Consider the following 10780-nt stretch of genomic DNA (forward strand, 5'->3'; position numbering starts at 1 on the left):
GTACCCCGGTGTGTGGGATCACCTGTCCCGCCTTGCCCACGCAGTAATGCCCGTGCCAGCAGTGCCAACCCTGCGCAATTAGTGCATCAGAGAGCTCTTCTGTTTGCTTTTTCTTCCTCCGCATCCCTCCTTGCGGTGCGGTGGAGGAGGAGGAGGAGGAGGAGGAGGAAGAATCCCGTCCAGCCTCCTCCGCTACCGCTCCAGCGGAGTGCGGAGCCTGCGCGGCGGCGGAGGTGACTCACGGGGACTCACGGGGACTCACGGGGACTCACACGGGGGTACCGGTCCGCGCTCGTCAGGAGCCGCCTCGGCACACGCAGCCCACGCTTGTGCCGGGGCGCTGGAGAGCCGGGATGCCCGAGCTGCCCCACGATGGATGAGGAGGGGCCGGGATGCCCGAGCTGCCCCACGATGGATGAGGAGGGGCCGGGATGCCCGAGCTGCCCCACGATGGATGAGGAGGGGCCGGGATGCCCGAGCTGCCCCACGATGGATGAGGAGGGGCCGGGATGCCCGAGCTGCCCCACGATGGATGAGGAGCGGCCGGGATGCCCGAGCTGCCCCGATGGATGAGGAGCGGCCGGGATGCCCGAGCTGCCCCTCGGAGCAGGCTGCGGAGCTCCCCGCGGCAGGCGGCCGCTCTGCGGAGCTCCTCGCTCCCTGCAGCGCCAATCAATCTGAAAATCCGGGCACTCCCTGCCAGCGCTTCCCCTCCCTCCCGGGAGGTTTGCCGTCTGGGAATATGCTGTCCCGGAGAAGAAGTTGGAGTCACTGTCCAGATCCAACTGCATCTAGAATATATTTCCTTTCTTTCTTTTGCATTTTATAAATAGTCCAGCCTTCCTACAGCTTTTTTTCCTGGCCCGGTGACTCATGATCGACTCATCATACTTGTTGTTTCGCTCAAATAGGGCATCAAAAAGTCCCTTGCTTAAATGAAAAGAAGAAATTAATAAAAAGATACACACACACACACACACACACACACACACACACACCCGCCCCCAGCTGCAGATTAACAACTGACCACTTCATAAGGAAAGACCTGAAATAATTCCTGCTGTCCCGTGGCTGGGAGGTTCATGTTAAGATTAATCAGTGTGAGGCAGAGCAGTGCTATCTAGGCCAGGCAGTCTGTAAATGCTCCTCCTTTCTGCCCGCCCTGCTTGCCTCTGGGTGCTCCAGACGGTAACAATTTCTTTCTCTTCCTTAGTTCAATGACTGGCATTTTTGACTCATGTACTGCATTGAGAATTTCACAGGGCTGCCACAGTCTTCCCTTTATTTCAAAAACGTGCATGACTCTTTTACCAGCATGGTTTGGTAGCAAAAGGACATGGAGGTGATCACACCACCCTCCTGAGCTTTGCTTCGCAGCATGGGAAGCTCCTGGGTCACCTCAGCAGTAGCCAGGTGAGGATGTGAGGACCCAAAGACATTAACATCTCCCAGGCTTCAGGAGAAGAAGAGTCCTCAGTTTTGGGCTGCTGACAAGCGTGGCTGGGGTTTGGTGTGTGCCAGTGCTGGAAGGGAAGGCGAGCCCATGAGTCAGGGCCAGGAGGGATGCAGCCAGCAGCATCAATGTGAGGTTCAAGCTGCTCCAGTGCCCCCAGCAAAGGCTGCCATGCAACAGGGCTGCTTCTGGCTCCCATTCCCCGTGCTCTCTCTGGGCTGCAGAAGCTGGTGAAGAATCAGGAGCATAGTGGTGCCAGGAGGTGGGGTGACAGGGTGACTTCACCTGCAGGTGGAAGGGATGTGGTACCAGTGGGAAACCTAATTCCCTATGGTGGGAGTTCCTGGTGAAGTGCCCCACAGCCAAAGGGTGCAGGGAAACCCTCTTCCTAGGACAACATGCAGCCACTTGCAGGTAGGAACAGGCGCTCTCTTCTCCAGGAAGGCAGGAACTGACATCTCAGAGCACCTGCATGGCACTGTGAGGGCAGGTAATGGTGGGGATAAGAAAAGGAAATAAAACCACTTATACTTAACCAAGAGCATTAAATGCAACTACTCCCTAAATCTGCAGAGCAACCAGATGCCAACAGCAGCACAACACACTCAGCTGCAAAGAGGGGAGTCCCTTTAGTTTTCCTAGCCCTCAGTTCTACATTTGCAGTCCCTACTGCCTCAGTCAGGATTACCTGAGGAATACTGATTACAGCTGATCAAGAGTTCTGTCTTCATTGAGCTGATTGTTTAGCTTGTTTGAAGACGGCTGCGCTGTCGTCGTGCTATGGTGTGGCTCCTAAGTGCCTTTTTATTTAGCAGCTGCTCCTCTGTTGTGTAGTGACTGGCAATGTTGCATCACGGCTGATGGGTCATCAGGGGACTTGCTTTATTATTTGCTGGATGGGAGTTTCATTAATGTTTTGATAACCCTTCATTTTAGGCAGACAGGGTACTCTCTGTGTGCTGTATTTTTTTAATTCCACTCAGGTTGCATGCATCTCTTTCCATTTAGGGGAGGTAAGGGTTGCTCTTTCCAAGTGTCTGCCAGGCAATTAAACATTAAAGGCTCTGTTTCCCAAGCAGTGGGGTTTAAACTGCCTGAGGTTGTTGCTCACAATAAATACCCCATGCCAGTTTCCTGGCTATCTCTGAGAAGATCCCAGCCTTCACCATTAAACAATGACAGCTGTATGGAATTCAGCCCAGACAATAATAGAAAAGTTTGCGAAGGATTGTTTGGTTTGGGTTTTTTTTAAAGGTAGGCTTGACAAATGTCAGATCTTCTTGCATGCATTGGAAGCAGTCAGGAGATGAGCTGGGCAGGGAGGAGACTCTAATGTCCTAGCTATTCAAAGCCACTTAAATTTTGCTGAGGCTCTGAGGAACATTTAGCTGAGGCAGGGTGTGCTTGTGCCTCTCCACAGTCGTTAGTGCATGGGCAGTCCCCACCATGGCTGCATCCATTTTTTTGAGAAGTTGTTGCCATGCAAGTACCTTGACATTTACCAAAACCTTCTAAGTAGTTGAAATTAAGTCATGGTAATAGCAGGTTTTTTTTCTTCAGACAACTGCTTTGACTTTCAGAGTAGACTACCCAATCAAATAAGAAGTTTCATCAAAACTGTGTTGTTCTAAAAAAGCTTCTGAATTATTGAAAGCATTTCATATGATGATTACCTGATTTATATCACAGTGCAGGAAGTGAGTTAGCAAGTTTATCTCCTGTCTTCTCATGAATATAACAAGGAAGCTGTGTTTTGCTCTTGTCCTCTTACTGCCAAAGTATCACATTTTCTTTTGGGCACAACAGAAAGTATTCGAGAACCCCATATTGCTACACATGGAAGCTCTGTGTGACATGTTAAATTACATTGTAAGACCCAAACCTGATTGTTCTAGCTGAATATTACCCTCCCTGACCACATGTTCCAGGAGAAGCAAAGTTTCCTGCAGAAAATATGTGATACAGAACTAGAAGCTTGAGCCCATAATGCACATATTCATTCATCATTTCTCTTGACCTGATTTTGTGCTCCAGCTTTTCTGACAGATTGTTTCCTTGGTTATCCAAGTTTATTGCCAAAGCAGACAAATGACTCATGCATTTACAGTAAAAGTGGGGAACTGCCAAGGGAATACCTGATGTTGCTGCATGTGGCGTGCAAGTCTCGGGCCAGCAGATGATAAAGTCCTTTCTCTCAGCTCTTTGGGCACAGGCCACATCTGCACTGTGGCACCCACCCTGCCACAGAGGCTGAAGACACCCTGTGCCAGAATAACAGGACTGCTTGGTTAAGGGTGTCTTGAAATAGCAGTGCTGAATGGTAAAGCTCAGGAGGAAAAACCTCAGAAAGCTGCACTCGAGCAGGATGTGTACACAGGTTCTTGTCTCAGCTGCATCTGGGGGTCCAGACAAGCTGACCCAGCCCAGGATCCTTCTTCTCTTAAAATACATATTAGTTCACTCACAGAGCATCCGAGCCTCCCACAAATACTTCTGCTGTAATGGAAATCATTATTTTCCAAACCACAAGGAAAAATGCTTGTTTTTTCCAGCCTTCTCTCCATCCTCTCTGGAGATTAAAATCCTTGAGCACTCAGACTGCTCAGGACATATGCAGGGTGCCCTGGCACTGCCGTTCCCTACTGCTGATCCATTTGGATGGGATAACCAGAACTCAAGCCCCCTAACCAATCCTGCTGATGCCGGTCCTGTGGCTGGAATGAACTCCCTGTGCTACACCCAGGGCAGGCAGGCACCCTCAGCCTCCCTCTCCTGCTCTCCCCCAGTGCCAAGGGAGGCACACCAAGCGTGGGGTTGTATTGCTTTGCTTTGGACACAGGGGCTAGCTCCCTGCTTTCCCAGGACAATTTGTTATGACACTCTTGCTGCCCTTCCCTACTCCAAGCTGAGACACGGAATGTGTCTCACTCCAGCTCTGGTAATCGATGTTAGCACTGCAGCATCAACTTTCATGTGTGTGCATCACTTCACAGTGCAGTGCTAACCAGCAAGCTGGAGGGTTTATAGATATTTCCAAAATCTTCTACCAGGAATGTGTGCTATGTCTTGGATGCCTTTGGATTAACTCCCCAGAGCCAGGTGTCTGCACAGCAAATGACAAGCCCTGCCACAGCCAGCATCAGCCAGTGTTGGCATCCAAGTACTAATTGTGGGGGTTTCTGAGAATGTCTTGGTTTGCATTTCTGTTTGGCTTCAACAATGAACCCAAACAGGAGGAAAAAGTACGAGGTGTGCCTTTATTTCACATACAGGAATAAGGAGGTTCTAATTATTTACAACAATCTGTACAAAATTCACAAAAATCAAGCTTCCTACTGTTGCAGCCAAATTTGATTGCACAATAAAGTTAGCATTGAAAAGGTGTCTAATAATGCCCTTTCAACTACATTTTTCAGGTTAGCCTTGGATTAAACTCCAAAATAGCTGATGTAATTTCCAGCTGGCTTTAAAGGTTAAGCTTTAGAAATGGTATGAGGTAAATTCACAACTATGACTCTGTCTTCAGCTGGAACTAGCCAGAAGTGCACTTCTTGCTGTTAAGTTCTGTATTTAGAGGGAGAAGCTGTATTTTATTTAGCTCACAGCATGCCAGGAACAAGCTTCCCTCAGCAGCCTCCCAGCAGTGCAGCCAGTGGGTGATCCCAGGGCACAGCCCGTGCATGCCTCCAGAGTGGGTTGCTATGCAAAAAGCACCAGCAGCTGCTTTTACTTCAGAAAACACAAGCAGCTGAGATGGTCGCGACATGGAAACTCACTCTCTTCCTCTGTTATTGCATGGCAGCATGAGAGTGCTCACCTGGAAAATCAGATTTAAGTTTAGCTCCATGCTGAGATAGAGGGGATTCAAAGCCCACCACATGCACTGTTGAGGAGAGGGACGGGGCCATTGCATGCGCAGGATACTGATGGGCAGCGCTCTTTATGCTCTTCCTCTGCAGGCCTGCTGCACTAAATGGCATTCAAGGATCAGTGTGCCGGACAGAGCTGGCAAGGGGACCTCATTCCTAGTCCAGGAGCTACTTGCAGATGGGAAAAGGTCTCAGACCCAGAGCTGTTACAATATTTTATATCATGGCCATGAAATGAGAAATACCTTGAAGCAAGATGATTGAATGGGACTCACATCTCACATTGCTGGGGAAGAAGCCTCTCTTCTGCAGTGGGCTATGATGGCATACCCCACCTGGAACAAGAAGGGCAATGACTCAGGGCCCTGTGTCACACAGGATAAGGTAAGGAGTGCCTCTGCCCCAAACCCACAGCAGGGAAAGGCAGTGAGTCAGCATCCACGCACTTGTGAAATCTGGGGATCCCTGCAGGCAGGGGACTCGGAGTGGGAGGCAGCGGAGCTCACACAAGCAGCACCAATGGCCACCCCTGGCACGCAGGCGCAGCAGACAGAGAAGCCAGGCTGCCCAGCTTCTGCCCTGAGATGGGAGAGCCCCAATTCCCTGCTCTCCTCCTGGTAGGGGACTCCATCAGCAACAGCTTTAATAGAGCATGCACACCCCCAGCCTGGAGCCCACCTCCAGCCCATCTCGGTGCCAGCACCACGTGGCCACTGGCCCTGGACACCACCGGGGCAGCAGCCACCACCTCTGCCCGACAGCCGGGCCATCAGGAACATGAGCAGGTGCCTTCCTGGGGAAGGCAGTGCAATCACCAATAAAAAGGAAATACTTTTCATGGCATCATAACAGCACACATAGGCATGATTAGCTTTGAGTGCTGGAGAAAAGCCGGGGGATTAAGAGCTGGGACAAAAAACCCAAAACCAAATTAAAATAGAGATGCAGAGTAATAAGTGAAGACTTGAAATTCCACTCCCGTGGGCTTTATAGTACTTAAAAAATATTAAAAAACTAAGAGATAAGTGTGTTCCATTGGCCAGGACAATTCTATTTTGAGGTTATTTTCTTTGCGAATGGATAAATTCCACTACGAATTAAAAAAAAAAAAAAGAGTTCAATATTACAGAAAATTGGTTTATTGTAAACAAAGTATAAAGTACAACGTAAGAAATGTGCAAATCTTTAAAGTAGTCACAAAAAGCAGATCTAATACACTATTTTCAAACCATTCACTTTCTGATATGTGTCCTCAACATAATATGATAAAATACAAATAATGAAAACTGATGCATTGTCACGAAAGCTGGTTTAAATTCTAGGCCGGTGTCTTTGTTGCCTTGTTTTCCTCTTTGAATCACAATTTTCTAATTTAATACAATACATAATATATCCATTTCAATTTTAGCATAAACCGGCTTTCAATGAATAACTCAATCAAGAAGTCTAAGAGTCTTGGTTTTCTTCTTCAATCAACCAGAGTACTTTACAGTTACCAAGTTTATCTTCAAGGTGCCCGATTATCTGCTCATGACCAGCGCAGTGAGAAGGTGGAAAGGAAACCGTAAGCAACACAAAAGCAGAAGCATCATGCGATGCCCAGGTATAACCAGCTGTAACAATCACAAAGCTTGCCAAAGCAGCTGGGAAAACATTACAAAGCTAATAAGGATTCAGAAACATTCCTGCCTTCGACTGCCCATGCAGCGCCCCGGCGTGCCCATCCCAAGCCCCTCTGGACACAGCAGTGTAAAGCTGGGTGTGTTAACCACCCCATGCAGGAGGAGGTGCCTAAAATCTCCAGGAGTCTGGCACCAAATCGTTGATTATAATGGGGCTGGAGAATGGTTAGGAGGAAGAGATTCCTACCAAGCAAAGGTGGCAGAAGTAGCAAAACTGATTTAGATTATTTCACGCAGGTGGGTTCTGGGCTTTCAAGCCTATGCCTGTACATTGCTGCTGTGCTTGTCTGCACCTACTGAAGACGGACAACTGACAGCTAAAATTGGAGTTGGTCTCAGACACGAGCACCAAACCCTCAGGAACACTTGCACGGGACTGGATCTAGAGCATACAAAAGTGTTTCGCAAAATTCAAAACTGGCACAATGTGGCTGCTCTGCTCTAGAGCCTTCCCTTCCTTTCTCTCCTCACCAGTGCAAAAGACACCCGCTATTCCAGTCAGCCACTGGTTCTCCCAGCAACATCTTTTGTGACTAAGTGCAGCTGCCTTTGCCTCTGTACTGCTGTCAGCAGCCAATGCGGGAGAACCACAGACCGGGAGAAAAAGCCTTTTTTCAGCCGGCCTATCCCAGCAACAGCAGTTAATTCCACCGTCTCCAGAGCAAGCCCTTTCACTGGGCGGTCGCAGGCGTTGGTGGCACGGCAACATCGTTGAGCTTGCTCACTTCCATTTGCCAGTTCGGTAACTTCTTTGCCGACAAGTGGCGACGCGCGTGCTTCGTGAGGTGGTCGCTCCGCATGAACCGCCGCTCACACATCGGGCAGGCAAACTTTTTCTCCCCGGTGTGCGTTCTGCGGTGGCGAGACAGTTCATCAGAGCGTGCAAACCTCCTCTCACAGCCTTTCCAACTGCAACTGAATGGCTTTTCTCCTAGAAGGGAAGAAATTACAAAGGGAAAAACCCAGTGAGTACTGAGCAATAAACACCACTGCCTTAACTGGCACAATTTGACTTATTTGGCAGGAAAGTTTCTACTGCGGCAGCTGAGCCAAAAATCTATATAAGCATTATACACATAAAATGTGGAAAATTGTTTCTATCTAATATTTAAACATGCAGACTCACTATCCCCAAGGCTAGGTAGTAGGGGTTAAAAGGGTTAAAAGGGTTGAAGGTTAAAAATTCTCTGAAACCAAATTGTTTGAAATGCTCTACACATCTCAAAACAGCTGATATTAACACTCTTCTCTGTGTAAACTGCAGATAATGATGACGCAGCATGCCCAAAACTCCCTTCTGAAGCACAGCCTGCAATGATGTTTTATGTAACCGAGCTCTAGTAGTGCACTGTGAGCCTGTGTGAAAATACGTGGAGCTCTTTCTGCTACTGCAGTTAAGAGCCAAGGCTGGAGAAGTTACTCTAGAATAACCAAGGCAGGAATAGAAATTTGGAGTGGATTCTCACATGAAACAACCTCCAAGTTTTACCCACTTCTGGTAAAGGCATTCCTGAGGAGAAGCCTAAAAATGCATCTTTAACTCTGGAAAGCATTCTCCACATTGGGCAAGGCCTTGCTTCCACAGATGCATTACTGAACACCTTCTGACACGAAGCGAGTCCAGCACAAACAAACTGCTGAGTCAACTTCCCCTCGGGGAGACTTCCCGTCAGAGATTAGGCAGCACTATAATGCATGCCAGCAAAAAAAAAGTATTTCACTGCTGGCCTACAATTTGTTCCATGAACAGATCCGGTAATCGCTACAACTATAACAAGCTATATATACAACCAGAGTTTTCTACATTAGATTTTAACATGCAGCAGCAATAACCAACCTGTGTGTGTTCTGACATGAGCCTTCAAATGGGAGCTCTTGAAGTACGTTTTCCCACATCCTGGGTAGCCGCAAATGTGACTTCTTATTCTTGAAGAATCAGCCTGAGGAGTGGATTTTGCCGTAGAAGGTACAAAGCCAGGAGCGGGGGCAATGGGAGAGAGTCTCGTGCCATTTGGACTAACAATGGGAGCCTTTGTGCCCTGCATAACTGGCTGAGGCACAACAAACATGACAGCACCTTTGGGAACCTGGGTGCCCATGAAGACCATGGGCTGACAGAGAGCCGGCTGCTGGCTTGGCGCGGTGTTGGGCACCACAGCTGTCACAACATTGTTGTTTGTGGGCAGTGGGACCATCTGGCAAATCACTGGCACAGGGGGGGCTCCACTGCCCTGGGCTGGGGACAGCGGTGCTGCAGCCGCTGGCTGCTCTGCTGGTTCAGGGACAGACTCCTCCTTGCTCACAGAGGGCCTCGTCAAGGGCACGGGACCAACAGCTGGTCCTGCAGTTCTTCCTTCTGCCAGCGACAGTTCGCTGGTCTCAGCACTGGTTCCACTTGGTGCCACAGCAGAGCACACCGAGTGCTCTTCTTTGGCGTTCTGTTTCCCATTTGTTTCCCCCAAAGCACTGTCCTGGTATTTGAGCACACTGGCTGTTCTCACGGGGCAGGTTTTGTGGTCACAGAGCTGGGCATCAGCCGTGTGGCGGATAACACTTGTCACTTGAGCTTTCAGAGGCCTGGCTGCTGGAGACCTCTCCGCTTCCCTCCGAGATGTGGCCAGAGGAGGCTTGGCAGCCTCGGACAGCGCCTTGGCGAGCGGATGGATCACCTGCGACATCTCAAAGTCGGAAGGGCTGTAGGGAGGGGTCAGGCACTGTGCAGGAGAGAGAGACACAGTAAGGGGGGGATGTTAACAAGACATCACCACACTAATCGTTAAAAACAAGCACATGCACACAAACTGGGAAACTTACAAATGCTGGTATCGCATTAAAGTCCGCTGCTCCCGGAAGCAAAGCCTCATCACTTTCTTCTGATATGTCAGAAGCAGGAGTTATAGGTCTCATTTCTGCATGTTTCTTGAAGTCTGATTTCCAGTTGCAACTCATAGAAATAAGGGCTTCTACAGCCTCATAATCGCTTTTTTCAGGCGTATTGTTCCAGAAGTACCTCTTATCTCTCTGTTTTTCAGTCATTATCTCCATTTCTTACTCCTGTTTTGGTTAGAGGAAAAAAAAAGAGATTTTAAACCTGATGTTGAGTATTTTGCAGCTGCTTGTAAGAAGGCATTGCTAAAATCAAACAGGGAAACCTGTGCAAGATAAATACACTTGATGTACCTGTATTTTTCTGCCTCCTTTCTTATTTATGTAATACTTTTATGAAGTTATTAATGAGGAAATCTGGCAATCAGATGAAAGTTATATCATTATTTGAGACAGAAGAACTACTCTGGATATGTTGAAGTTATTCCACACTGCAAGAGCTGTGTCTGAGAATTTAAGAAAAATCTTCACACCCCCCCCAAAAAAGTAAATCAAAACTTCCTCCACCATCCCACCCTCCTTCTATTTTTGCTTTGGACACACACAGCCGTCAGCACTGTGCTTATTTTGGCACATGAGAAAGGACCGCATTGGGGCTGATTCACATTTTCTTCGAAAGCTATTAGCAACAAAAAATGTTCTAGAAAATACTGAAAGGGTCTCTCTCACACACACGTACATGCAAGGGAAATCACCTGCTTGGAGAACCGAGATATTATATACATATACACAGATATACACAGATATGTACTCCCTACACCTCTCTCTGCGGATTCCCTGCCCGGCCCTCACGCAGGGCTGTGGGCGGGGCTCAGGCGTGGGCCCCGCCCCCGGCAGTTGGGCGCGCGCCACACTCACCTCAGCGCACCCCGCCGGCCGCCCCCGCGCGC

At 48.7% G+C, this 10780-nt stretch overlaps 1 protein-coding gene across 2 annotated transcripts; it reads right to left on the reverse strand.

Annotated features, from left to right (window-relative positions):
• Positions 1-6438: 6438 nt before the first annotated feature.
• KLF10 (Kruppel like factor 10) lies at positions 6439-10679 on the reverse strand. Of its 2 annotated transcripts, XM_015649336.3 has the most exons (4): positions 10570-10679; positions 9819-10058; positions 8842-9718; positions 6439-7935 (listed from the first exon to the last, which is right to left on the reverse strand). In XM_015649336.3, the coding sequence occupies exons 2-4, from the start codon at positions 10047-10049 to the stop codon at positions 7676-7678; spliced, it is 1368 nt and encodes a 455-aa protein (XP_015504822.1). In that variant the 5' UTR covers positions 10050-10058; positions 10570-10679; the 3' UTR covers positions 6439-7675. The 2 variants fall into 2 exon arrangements, with proteins under 2 accessions (XP_015504822.1, XP_033368260.1); XM_033512369.1 differs by lacking the exon at positions 10570-10679 and having other exon boundaries at positions 9819-10061.
• Positions 10680-10780: the final 101 nt, after the last annotated feature.

This window comes from Parus major, chromosome 2 (genome assembly GCF_001522545.3).
Source record: "Parus major isolate Abel chromosome 2, Parus_major1.1, whole genome shotgun sequence".
In the NCBI taxonomy this organism is placed as follows: Eukaryota; Metazoa; Chordata; class Aves; order Passeriformes; family Paridae; genus Parus; species Parus major.

Excerpts from the sequence above, each read along its gene's own strand:
- KLF10 (XM_015649336.3), bottom strand. The coding sequence starts at position 10,049 with ATGGAGATAATGACTGAAAAACAGAGAGATAAGAGGTACTTCTGGAAC. Across the intron at positions 9,719-9,818 it reads TTAATGCGATACCAGCATTT|TGCCTGACCCCTCCCTACAG; the intron begins GTAAGTTTCCCA and ends TCTCCTGCACAG. Across the intron at positions 7,936-8,841 it reads TCATGTCAGAACACACACAG|GAGAAAAGCCATTCAGTTGC; the intron begins GTTGGTTATTGC and ends CTTCCCTTCTAG.